Raw genomic sequence first — 13,800 nt, 5'->3', positions numbered from 1 at the left:
GGCTCAATAATGCCTAATTGCTTATTATGATGAAGAAGAAGCTACAGTAGCACCCAAAGAGCTTACCATGTAAACTGAAACCAGATATACCTAATATAGCACTTTACATATTTAAAGGGATTTGCGAACATTAACTAAACTCTGAGCAACTTGCGTTAGCTGGAAATATTATTAGAGGAAATAGGAGATGTCTTCTGAGCTAATCAGCATGATTTGGTAGAGTCACGCATTCAGCTAATGAAATCGTGAGTGATTTACTTAATTCTGGGGTAATGAAAGTGGTTTCTGAATTTAGAACTATTTTGGAGGCCACTGTTGGTGTGTAAATTATTTCACTGTTTAGTATAAGGTAAATATACATGAGATAAAATCAACATCATCAGGTTACACTTTTTAAGTATATTGAACAACAAAGCAGAGTTTTTTCTCTACTTCTCTAAGCTGATTTCCTTTGTGCACTCCACTAATTCTACCTTTGAAGAAGGTTTAAGGTTTTTTTGCCTGACCTTACAAGGCAGGCAGATGCCTACTAGCACATGAGCACTACTGAGAGCATGGATTTTGATTGGAAAGGGTACCCTAAAAGGTTTAGGAAGACTATGAGCCTCAAAAGCAGCTCTATTAAGTCCACAATAAAACAATGCAGAACTAATAAACGAGGGTAAAGACATGAAAAAATATATTACACACAAAAACACACCACATTCATTAGGTTCTCAGGAACTACAAAGCTGAATGTGACCTCTGACAAAACATCAAGATGATACCTAAATCTGTCCTCAAAAATATAATATTGAAGGAATCACTTTACCAGTCCTTTCTTACAGTTTTCTCTGCAGCTGCGTCTACAGATTCAGAATAACATTTTTGAAATGTCTTTACCATCTCCTGGGTCAATAATTTCCACTGTAGCCACTTCGGGAAACTCTAGGACAGCCATGACAGGCTCAGAAAGCACAATTTGGAAGGTCTCAGACTGCTCATGTTCACCATCACTCAAAATCCGCACTCTCCAGGTAGCTAAGGTTTGGCCAGGATTGAATTGCACCTGCTTCTGGGCTTTTCCTTTGAAGTCTTTATCCCTCTCAGCAGTTCCATCTTTAGTGCTAATACCTGTTGAGAAAAACAGAAAATAGGACCATTAACAACAGATCAATTCTATTTTTCTGTCATTCACAGATTCATAGATTTCCAGGTGAGTAGGAACCATTGTTATGATCTAGTGACCTAACCTCCATATGACACAGGCCATAGAACTTCCCTGAATTAACTCCTGTTTGAACTATAATAATTACTGATTTCCCATTACCAAATAATAGTTTAGAAAATATACACTTTTCCCAACAGAGGGTATCTGCAGGGTTTAGGCTGTTGGGTAAATCTTCAGAAATACATAGGAGCCACCCAACGTAACCCTGTTACTCTGTTTCAGAATTTGAGTTGGAACATCCAGCACAGGTAAACACAGATTAACCAAGGTTGGCTACTGTCACCCAAATCAAAACCAACTGCTGGTAAATTCAATACTTTCCAGGCTAAATGTCAGCTTTACTACCCCAGGACATTTCAGTTACATAGTTGTTTAAAATAACTTTTTGTTTTTGTTCTTTAATTCTCTGCTACTCAAAAATGCCTGAACACTTTTTGCTGAAACTTTCAAAAAACCATTTACCACTTTCAGGCAGAGACCAAGCCTGGAAAATTTTAGCTTGAAAGATGGAAGTTTGGGGAAGTTATGAACAACTAAACACAGGAAATGACAATGAATGGTTATGAAATCTGAAATATAGTGACATTCTCACTACAATAACTATATTTGTTGTGACATCAGATTGTTTCAGCCTTTATATAATGGCCACCACTAATCTCAAACTTTTCATGGATAACTCAGGTCAAAATCGGGTAGCAAAGCCGAGGGATGAAATTCAGCACTGTGCCCCTTAGAGAAAAAACACAGAACTTGCAGCCCAGGAAACTGTGGGTCTGAGGTATCTTTAAGTCATCTTTGTGCCCTCCTGAGATTGGGCTACCTCAATGTAAATTAGACAGCCTGTCACAGTTGTCTCCATCACATATTTCTGCCCTCATCTCCACCACAGGAATGCCCCCCACAACAGGGTTTCTGAGGAGGTCCTCAAAATACAACTTGTGGCTGTCTTTCCCACTTCTGGCATGGGGGGATTCCCCCTGCCAGATCCAGGGCTTTTGAAGACCCTTTTGCCACTCCAAGCCATTTACCCTGTATACAGAGACAGGAAAGGGGGATAAGAACCTCCCCTAACAACTTTTGCACTCTTATCCTGGAATTACACTCAGCAGGATTAGGTTAGTCAGATTCAAGTTAACCACCGGTCAGTCTTGGAATCACTTCCTTGTTAGAATCAGAGTCCAAAGGATTTAGAAACTAAACTGAATTCACTTTACAGAGGCAGAAAATTTTGTACATACTGTTATTGAAAAGGTCAGACGACAAATTTGTATGGTTACTTCCTTGAATAAAATCAGTATCTGTTAGCCAATATCAATAACAATTTAAACCAATCAAGAAAATTCCTTAACTTGTGCTTTATTATTACACATAGGTGCTGGAACTATGGGTTCTGGCTTGCAGTGGTTTCCATCAGATACAAGGTTTACAGTTTGGTTCAATGGCTCTCAGCACCCCCACTATACAAATTGTTCCAGCACTCCTGTTACTATATATTATTTTGCGATGTAGCATTTGCTCTTTGAAAGAAAAAAGAAGTACGTAGCCAAGTTAATTGTCATAAACAGAGTTACTTAGATCCTGCTTCAGCTAAGAACTTAAACATGTGCCTCATTTTAAGCAGTGCCTATTGACTTCAGTGGGACTACTCGTGCTTGAAGCGTATCTTGCTGAATCAGGGACTTAAACTGTTTTTCCTCTTCTTCCAATCAGTTTAAGTCCTGCCTGTGCTTTGACCTGAACCTGTGCAAGATTAATATTTCAGCGTCCAAATGTATCAATACTGCCAGTGCAGAGGGAATTGGAATTTAAAAAAAAGCAGATCCAGAAGCCAGAGATATGTGTGAGGTTGTAGAATGTGATAGCACTTTTCCCCCCCTTCTCACTCCTCATCCACTGTGAGCAGTTTTCAACACCTCTTGGATCAACCACGAATCACTGGCAACACTGACGGAAGAAAATGAGCCTACTTGCTGCAATTCCTAATGCATATGCTGGTCATTGCTGGATCACATCAGTTCACAGCAGCATGGCTGGTAAAGGATAATATGTTAATGTTTGTCTTAACAGTTTGCTGCCCACTGTGTTCTACAAAACAAATGCACAGGAGACAAACTTTATGACTATACTCTCAAAACAATTCCTAAACTTATAGGCAAAGAGTTAGTGCTGTCTTTGGATTTAACTGGGGCTAGAATCCAAATTCTTTGTTGTCTTTATTTATAAAACACGGATCTTCATGAATGTAAGCTCCTCAACAGATGCTCTTCTTCGGTATCCCACTAAACATAAATGGATTCAACAAAAAAAAGACAGGTTTCTGTCTTTAGGGAAAACTCTGCATCTCTTTATTGTTCACAGACTCAGTATGTGTGAATTCTTCATGTTTAATGACAAGATCAAATACTGCTCACTCTGCTCCGGGGACTAGTCCTTATCAATTCAATTATTCACATTTTAATTGATCTATGTGCTACAGATAGACACAACTATTATATACAATTAATCACACACCAGTGTGTGTGGTTTGTATACAGTTATTGTGTCTGTCTGCAGCACGTAGATCAGTGGTCCCACAAATGTAAGGCATGCCCCCCAAAGGGGGCTGGGGGAACATTCAGGGGGGCCCACAGTGAGGCCCACGCCAGCCTATATGGGGGTGGTAGGGAGCACCACGCAGCCCCACTCCGCCCTCAGCCCTGCTCCAGCTCCAACTGTAGCTCCACTTGCCCCCTTCTCCACTCCCAGCCCAGCTTTGCCTCATTCCCTCTCTGCCCCAAGCCCAGCTCTGCCTCCAGCCACAGCTCCTCCCCCATACCCAGTTCTGCCCCCAGCTCTGCTGCTAAGCCAACTGTGCAGCAGTGGGGTGGGGGCTGGACAGATTCCACTATTGGTAAGGGGCGGCATGACAGGAAAAGTTTGGGCACCACTGATGTAGATTAATTCCTAATACATATGCCTGGGGAGCCAGGAATGGAATCCTACTCTTTCGGCTCAAAAATACAGAACTAAAGAAAAGGAAATTAGAACTATGGTAGACCCTCCTTAGTTACAAGTAGTAATAAGTCCCTCAGCCTCCCCAGTCACTCAGCTCCCAGAGAACAACATTGCACATATGCGTGTGGGCATGCACATATACACACACACACAGCCAGTGGCGTCCAGGTGAGTAACGCGAGCAGGATTCGCCGCACTGCTGGCACTGGCAGCATCATCTCAAGATACTTCTCCTTTTGGATTATACCATCCGACCACCCAACCCTATCCCTCATTTTGTAAAAATAAAAATGTAGCATTGAGGGAAGAATTTTTTCCCCCAACAGCTCTTGTTTTTAAACTAGTCCTCAATCTTTTCTCAATGTTGGACTGGCCACGTTTGAGGTGGCAATTCGTTGTTTAAGCTGTTTCATTGTCCTCTCTTATATAGGATTCTGGAGACCATTTAGATTTATCAAGGAGCAAGTTTCCAGAATATAAGCAAAACTCAAACAACAGTTCCATACTGGATTCCACAGTAAGATCAATCTTGTAGACAGTAATTGAATTTTTCCATAAGTATTATACAACATTGGGGAGGATATGAACTTTCTGTTATGTATGAATCCCAAACTCTACTTTCTGCTCAGATCAGTTAATGTTAGAGTCAGAGTTCATGTGGGTAACTTATTTTACATTTTGTGGGTGAATGTAGCTTCCATTGAAGAAAAGAAGTGACTTGGAACAGTCACAGTGTAGTAGGCTGGAAAGTCTGTTGAGCAGAAGCTTCAGTCATGCTAAAATCATGCAACACTGTGGTGGTTTCGTGGTGTGAATAAATGAGGGACTATGATTAAAACCATTTTCCCCCCCTTCCCACTTGTGGTCCCAGTGGGTATGTCTACATGAGGAGAAAAGACCCGAGACACAGCGGTGGCTGGCCTGGGTCAGCTGACTCGGGCTTCTGGGGCTTGGGGCTAAAAATTGGTGTGTAGATGTTCAGGGCTCAGGCTGGAGTCAGAGCTCTGGGACCCTCCACCACAGCCCAAGCCCAAACAGGTACACAGCAATTTTTCAGCTCTGGAGTCTTAGTCAGCAGACGCGGGCCAGCTGCAGTTTTTTTATCCTTGTGTAGACATACCAAGAGAGGTTTTAACCTAGGAATCCGCTGCAACACTTCCTTTATAGATGATCTATTCTATAAACCAAGGATGTCCTTTCATTTCCATCTAAATGGAACAATTTGATTAATAAGACAAGTTTGAATTCTGACCTGATTTACCTCACTCATAATATCTCTGAAGTCAATGGAGTTAGTCTGGATTTACAGTAGTGTAGATGGCAGGAGAACATAATCCACAAATCAGCAAATCAACAATCTTAATACAGAAATATTCTCCTCTCAAACTCATATGGCATATCAATTCCTTATGAGCATAAACTCCCATTGACATCCTGGGGAATTCCACATGCATAGAAAGTACAGAGTAGTAGGACTGAGATCAAATATGTGGACTGGAAAGGAAATTTCTTCCCATGTTGCACAATTACAACTGAGCTTTGTATTAATTATTCTTGCATAAACTTTACTCTAAGTTAAGTATAAGAGCATAAAGTTTTTGCTCGTTTTAATTTGAGTAAAAAGAGAATAAAAATGGAAAGCAATGGACAATCTGTGGATTTTCTTGACATGCTGCAGTACCCAATACATCTTAGAAAATATAGATTCTGCTAAACTCTCAATCCTACTGCAGTTCGTTATCATGACTGATGAGGATGAGCAGGCTACAAATGGAATGCTTTTATTTCCCAGTTGTTGAATAACATTTCATGGTTAATCACTCACAGGTGTAGCACACTAGAAATGAGCTGAAGTACAGCTGTTGTGGGATGGAACTCCTATGTATGGAAATAATTGTTTATAAAAAAGGTATTGTTAATCATTATCCTCGAAGGCATTTGGCAAATTCTGCAAATTGTAACTATTACAAAAGGTAGTTTCAAGTTGTGAGGTGTTTGAAAAGTTTCAGTAATTAAGTTTATTAATTAAACTTACCTGTTTAGCTGTGGTTAATCAAATAAGGCTACTCAATAACAAATGAATTCATGCAAAACACAACTGCAGATGCAAATAATTGTAAGGATGGTTAAAAAGCTTTCTGATCCCAGTTTGACAATTCCTTTCCACTAGTAAACTGTCTTAGACTATGAAGTGTATGTGCATATGCATGTGTGAGACAGAGGGTAACATTTACAAAAGCACTGAAGAGCCAGATTTGTAGCAGTATTTAGGCACTTAATGATGCTGACTGGTGTCTAGTGGGATTTTCAAAAGCATGTTAGGTGCATAACTCCCCTTAGGCACTTTTGAAAATCTCACTAGGCGCCTATATGCATCTTTGAAAATCTGGCCCTTGGTCACTTAGGTGCTTTTGAATATACTGTCCAGTCAATAACAAATGCTAAAATTCTGTAGCCTTAAATCAAATCAAATAAAAAAAAGTTCCCATTGACTTCAATAAATGCTCTACCTGACAAAGAAGTGCTGACTTTGTCTCAAAGAGTATTGATAAAAATTCAATGCTGGAAAATCTGACCGACCAACCAACAAGCTTCTGAAATATATTTTATATTCCAGTTCATAAACTAAAATCTATGTAATTAAAATGTTTTTATTGTATTTCAGTTAATATTCCCTAGCAAATTCTTTTTGTCCATTTTGAACTTTTCTGTCTCAGGAAACTTGAGAGCATTTACAAACTAGAACCTTTTCAGGTTCTCCTTTAGTTTTAAGACCTTGCTTAAAAGATGACTGTTGATAACTGTTCATAAGCAACATAACTGGGGACTAAAACTAATAAAATCAGAGGGCAACTTTTTTTTTTAAATAAACTTTTCACTTTCCACATGACAATACAAGCCCTCTCCCTAACCATCAGGCCAACTGCCCCATCCGAAAAAGAAAGTGTTTCACAGCCTGGAACTGCTGATGTTAACTGTTGCTGTTTTATATTTAGCATTAATAATCAAAGTCAGCTAGAGAAACTTCCCCTCAAATCTTAGCATTTGACACTCTCAGTCTTGTAATGACAAAGTTCAAGGAAAATTATGGGTAGATACAACACACAATTTATCCTCTCTGATGCCATACTGTGGCCAATTCTTTGGAAATATGTATCAAATGGAATTGCAAAATGGCAAATTTGTTCTTTTCATTCATCTGGTGCACTGAGTGACAGACCCTGTTCATACTAACTTGAGCCAAATGTTCCAAGTAAGTTCCATAAAAATTCATCCCAGAGTCAGAAATCACAGCTCCTTTCAGTGGGCTAATGGATATTTGGTCGGAGTCTATAAATGAGGTATTTTCTACAAGTGTGTTGTGCACAACACAGATAAACATGCATAAAATGCACAAATTTATAAAACCACCATTTTTACTGCACATTCTTTAGTTTAAGCATTTTTAGTTTTCAGTGTATAATGGATCAAATTTAGTATTTTTTTAATTAAAAGGCTACTTCATATGAAAAAGGAGTTTGGGGAACTAATTAGGATCAAGGGGGCCCTTTCAGAGCCCCAATTTCAACCCTGTTAACCTAATTTATTTGTAAAGATATATGGCCTTATTTTGCTCCCATTCACGCCAGGAGAATTTCTACATTTGAATTCAAAGAGAAGGATTGGGTCCCTTGCAGCTATAACCAACGATGAGTTGCTGCAGAAATCAGAAAATGTATAGATGAAAGATCCAATGTGGTTACTGTTGAAAAGGAAATTCCTACTAAAGATTGTTTTTTGACTCGAAAAGGACATAAAACTATCAGTAACTGATGTATAATTTGATTTTGTGCCTTAGTTTAAATGAAACATACAATTGTTTGAACAAAAGAACCTTGTTCTAATAAATATTCCTTCTAGTGTACCTAGTTGGATGAGTACCAAACAGTACGAAGGTAACATATTGTGACACGTTTTGCTAATCTTGCTGGTCTATGGCTCAGAAGTAATTTATAGGATTGGAACTTACTAATAAAAGAGGTTTCTCCCAGGTAACCTCTCCGCTTAAGAACAACATCTAGATATTTAGAGTCTTCATTTACCAAATAATATTCCTTCTCTAAAGAGATCCAGGCCCAGTTCAAACGAAAATGCTGGCTCTTCAGCTTATTGCCTCCTGTAAAACAAAATGGAAAACAAATGCTTATTTACCTTGCCTTTATTTTCTCTGTGATGCAAATTAATGTATCCTATCTAAGCCATATGTTTCAGCTGTAAATTCAAATTCCTAATATCGTGGAGGTTTAACAGTAAGAAAAAACTAATAATGAAGTAGTCCATGACACAGTTCGTAAACACAGAAACAAATTCTATGCTGGATGCATATAAACAGGTCACATTATAACTAGGATGTTGATCAATTAATCGATTTTGAGTTTTCATCAAAATAATGCTTGGAGTTCCCTGTATTTAAAACAAATAAATGAATGACCCAAAACTTCCCAAGTCTGAGTTTGTATTTTCAAAATACACATTACACAGGATATCATGTGGAACTTCCGAGATATGATCAGAATGCCTCAAGCAAAGGAAGAACATAAGAACATAAGAATGGCCATACTGGGTCAGACCAAAGGTCCATCCAGCCCAGTATCCTGTCTACCAACAGCGGCCAATGCCAGGTGCCCCAGAGGGAGTGAACCTAACAGGTAATGATCAGTGATCTCTCTCCTGCCATCCATCTCCACCCTCTGACAAACAGACGATAGGGACACCATTCCTTACCCATCTTGGCTAATAGCCATTAATGGACTTAACCTCCATGAATTTGTCCCGTTCTCTTTTAAACCCTGTTATAGCCCTAGCCTTCACAACCTCCTCAGGCAAGGAGTTCCACAGGTTGACTGTGCGCTGAGTGAAGAAGAACTTCCTTTTATTTGTTTTAAACCTGCTGTCCATTCATTTCATTTGGTGGCCCCTAGTTCTTATATTATGGGAATAAGTAAATAACTTTTCCTTATTCACTTTCTCCACACACTCATGATTTTATATACCTCTATCATATCCCCCCTTAGTCTCTTCTTTTCCAAGCTGAAAAGTCCTAGCCTCTTTAATCTCTCCTCATATGGGACCGTTCCAACCCCTAATCATTTTAGTTGCCCTTTTCTGAACCTTTTCTAATGCCAATATATCTTTTTTGAGATGAGGGTACCACATCTGTATGCAGTATTCAAGATGTGGGTGTACCATGGATTTATATAAGGGTAATAAGATATTCTCTGTCTTATTCTCTATCCCTTTTTTAATGATTCCTAACATCCCATTTGCCTTTTTGACTGTCACTGCACACTGCGTGGATGTCTTCAGAGAACTATCCACGATGACTCCAAGATCTTTTTCCCGATTAGTTGAGGCTAAATTAGCCCCCATCATATTGTATGCATAGTTGGGGTTATTTTTTCCAGTGTGCATTACTTTACATTTATCCACATTAAATTTCATTTGCCATTTTGTTGCCCAATCACTTAGTTTTGTGAGATCTTTTTGAAGTTCTTCACAGTCTGCTTTGGTCTTAACTATCTTGAGCAGTTTAGTATCATCTACAAACTTTGCCACCTCACTGTTTACCCCGTCTCAAGATCATTTAGAATAAGTTGAAAAGGATTGGTCCTAGGACTGGTTCTTGGGAAACACCACTAGTTACCCCTCTCCATTCTGAAAATTTATCATTTATTCCTACCCTTTGTTCCCTGTCTTTTAAGCAGTTCTCAATCCATGAAAGGATCTTCCCTCTTATTCCATGACAACTTAATTTACGTAAGAGCCTTTGGTGAGGGACCTTATCAAAGGCTTTCTGGAAATCGAAGGACCCTATGTCCACTGGATCCCCCTTGTCCACATGTTTGTTGACCCCCTCAAAGAGCTCTAATAGATTAGTAAGACACGATCTCCCTTTACAGAAACCATTTTGACTTTTGCGTAACAATTTATGTTCTTCTATGTGTCTGACAATTTTATTCTTTACTATTGTCTCAACTAATTTGCCCGGTACTGACATTAGACTTACCGGTCTGTAATTGCCAGGATCACCTCTAGAGCCCTTCTTAAATACTGGCGTTACATTAGCTATCTTCCAGTCACTGGGTACAGTAGCTGATTTAAAGGACAGGTTACAAACCATAGTTAATAGTTCCGCAATTTCATATTTGAGTTCTTTCAGAACTCTTGGATGAATGCCATCTGATCCCGGTGACATGTTACTGTTAAGTTTCTCAATTAATTCCAAAACCTCCTCTAGTGACACTTCAATCTGAGACAATTCCTCAGATTTGTCACCGACAAAAGACGGTTCAGGTTTGGGAATCTCCCTAACATCTTCAGCCGTGAAGACTGAAGCAAACAGTTCATTTAGTTTCTCTGAAATGACTTTATCATCTTTAAGTGCTCCTTTTGTATCTTGATCGTCCAGGGGCCCCACTGGTTGTTTAGCAGGCTTTCTGCTTCTGATGTACTTAAAAAACATTTTGTTATTATCTTTTGAGTTTTTGGCTAGCTGTTCTTCAAACTCCTTTTTGGCTTTTCTTATTACATTTTTACATTTAATTTGGCAGTGTTTATGCTCCTTTCTATTTACCTCACTAGGATTCAACTTCCACTTTTTAAAAGCTGCCTTTTTATCTCTCACTGTTATTATCTTAAGAAATCGGCACGTATTATCTTAAGAAATCAGGGATGAGATCTGCAATCATTCAAACTGCTACAGCAAAATTAAATACAATTTCTGACACATCACTCCACAATTGCAAAGAGACTAACTCCTGTTACTTGGGAAATTACTCTTTACCCATACAGCCTGCTTTGAAAGATCACTGTTTTGTTCACTGATCCCAGTGTTTTTCTGGATCAGAGATTATAAGTCAGGTATGTATTACATAACATATTTATGACACAGCTTTCACATCTTATTAGCAAATGGGTTTGAGAAAGATTATGTCTTCCTGATAGGTGGGATACTCTTCAAAAGCATATGAAATTATAACTGTAGACTTAATCATAAAAGCATGATTTATCTATGTAATTTAAGGTGATTTAGAGCACTGCAGGTGGTTATTATCACTCCCATGAATCACTTCGGGAAAACACATGCATGTATACTAGATTCAGCAATGATTATTTTCTTCTAAGGCTTTCAATTTATATATTCTATTGATTAAGCCCCCAAACTGAATCACCCCGCTGGCAGGGATTTTTTGAAATTGAAATTACTACACATATAGATCAAGTGATGTCCCTAACAGTGTCTGTGACATGGCACAAGAAGCAACCCTATGGCACAACTGAGTACCATATCCATGGAAGCAAACTGAAATCCTGAGTGGGGAAGTTCCCTAGTAAAGCAGCAGCCCAGCAGCTTCCCAGGAATGGTCTGGGACTCTGCAAAGCCTGACTGCCTTGCCTTCAGACACTGCAAGTGAAGTCCAGCATGGCAGTGCCAGCCCAGTGGGAAGACTGAATGGTCAACATGCACTGAGATTGCAGGTATATGTGTTGATGGCATGGCCATCAAGTTGAAGAATATACCCACACACTCATCAATGGAAAGAGCCTCCACAACATCCTTCCTTCCATTCCTGTGTGGATAATGCTTATATTATTCACTGTGAGTGCCCTACTTTTGTGACCAGATGAGTACAAAAAAGAAGAACAGGATCCACAGTTGGAAAGGAGAACTCATTCACATGCCTTCTTTCCCATTCAAGTCCAAGCATCTGTATAACACAAGCCTGCAAACTAAGTATGGACCTGCCCCATTCCTAGCATCAATCACACTCAAATATATCTACTTTACACGGCCTTATGGAGTTTACACAATTGGAAGAACATAGCACTTAGATATGGTGAAGACAGGCACTATAAAAAAAGACAAACCAGACAGACAGAGCTTAATTTACTCTAAAATAAATGTTTCAGAAGAAAAGTCTGTAAACAGATGGCACTTTAAAGGCCTACATAAGAACACAATGTTTTTGTCAGATGGAAAGATAAGAGTTGCACAGAGGTAACATATGCATCACTGGCAGAGAGCTACGTGCTGGTTGTACATACTTATTTATTTGTATTATTATTATAATTATACATATTTTAACAAGCCAAAACAAAACAAAACAAAAAAAACCCACCATCCAAACAGATTAAAATGATAATAAAATATAGCACAGTTTTATTTTCTCATGTACAGTTTACCTCCATCTGCTACACATTATCCTTGGTGAAAGGGCAACATAATGTCGGATTGCAAATATAGGTATTCTGACTGTCACAGACAAAAGTTCAGAACCCATCAATATTGAGTGAGTCAACATGGTGGAGTCTGTTTGCCATTACTCTGCTGGGGCCCTTCATTTCCAGAGGAAGATTAAAGCAGTGATCAGCATGGTCGTGGGAAAAATATATATTTAGCACCAGGAACAAAGATGTCCTCTTATCAACAGACTGCTAGGCCTATTTGCTCCTGTGAGAGTATGCAGTCTGGCTCCCCTCCCACAAGGTGCAGCTGAAGGGCAAGGTTTGCAGGGATAACTGCTGGCTGAACTGTGCAGAGAATTGACTCGAGAACTATTGTCATTTAAGATTTTTATATAAAACTTGTAAACAAAATATCTTTTATTGGACTGCAGAGAAATATTTTCAAGTGTTTTAGTCCACTCAAATTTTAACTACAGTAGGAAGGGACAAATGGAAGGTTTTTTTATAATGTGTTCCACTCCATTCCCTTGAACAAGCAGACAGCCTTTTAAGTTACTTCCAGTCTGCTTCCAAAATAAGCCTCCATACGTACTTCTTTATGGAGCTATCAGAAAAAATGGGAAAGCTATATAAATCAAAGCAAAATAGTTATCAAAGTATCACGCTGCAGTCACTGACCTAACCTGTTATTGTTCCTTTGAACTCTACCAACTGTTGTGGAGAGAGGTGAGTCTTACAAATGGATGTACCAGTAATTGCTGTACAGCAGTGGTCTCCAACCTTTTTATACACAAGATCACTTTTTTGAATTTAAGTGCAACCAAGGATCCCTTCCCCAATGCCCCATCCATTCCCCGAAGCCCCACCCTGCTCACTCCATTCCCCCCTCCCTCCATCGCTCGCTCTCTCCCACCCTCACTCACTTTCACCAGGCTGGGGCAGGGGTTCGGGAGAGGGTGTGGGCTTGGGCTGGGCCGGAGGGATTTGGAGTGTGGGAGGGAGCTCTGGGCTGAGCCTTGGGCAGGGAGTTGGGGTGCAGGAGGTGGGTGAGAGGTGCAAGCTCTGGGAGGGAGTTTGCGTACAGGAGGGGGCTCCAGGCTAGGGCAGAGTGTTGGGGTACAGGAGAGGTAGGGGGTGTTGGCTCCAGGAGGGGGCTCAGGGCTGGGGCAGGAGTTTGGGGTACAGTAGAGGGATTGGGGTGCTGGCTCTGGGGGGAGCTCAGGGCTGAGACAGGAGGTTGGGGTGCAGCAGGGGGTTTGGGGTGCAGGAGGGGGTATGGGGTGCTGGCTCCAGGCGGGGGCTCAGGGCTGGGGTGCGTTCCTGGCCATTGGGAGCTGCGAGGGTGGTGCTTGCAGGCAGGAGCAGTGCAC

The 13,800-nt window shown here is 40.0% G+C and overlaps 1 protein-coding gene across 1 annotated transcript in view; it reads right to left on the bottom strand.

Annotated features, from left to right (window-relative positions):
• FREM2 (FRAS1 related extracellular matrix 2) overlaps nucleotides 1–13,800 on the bottom strand; it is a 216,361-nt gene that overhangs the window by 103,368 nt on the left and 99,193 nt on the right. The window contains exons 3-4 of the mRNA XM_048848460.2: nucleotides 8,214–8,360; nucleotides 883–1,113 (exon numbers count right to left, since the gene is read on the bottom strand). Of these exons, the coding sequence (XP_048704417.2) occupies nucleotides 883–1,113; nucleotides 8,214–8,360 (378 nt within the window). The remainder of the gene's footprint in view (nucleotides 1–882; nucleotides 1,114–8,213; nucleotides 8,361–13,800) is intronic.

The sequence above is a fragment of the Caretta caretta genome, chromosome 1 (genome assembly GCF_965140235.1).
Source record: "Caretta caretta isolate rCarCar2 chromosome 1, rCarCar1.hap1, whole genome shotgun sequence".
Lineage (NCBI taxonomy): Eukaryota > Metazoa > Chordata > Testudines > Cheloniidae > Caretta > Caretta caretta.
The sequence above is the reverse complement of the archived record's forward strand: the minus strand, read 5'-3'. Positions and strand labels throughout refer to the sequence as shown.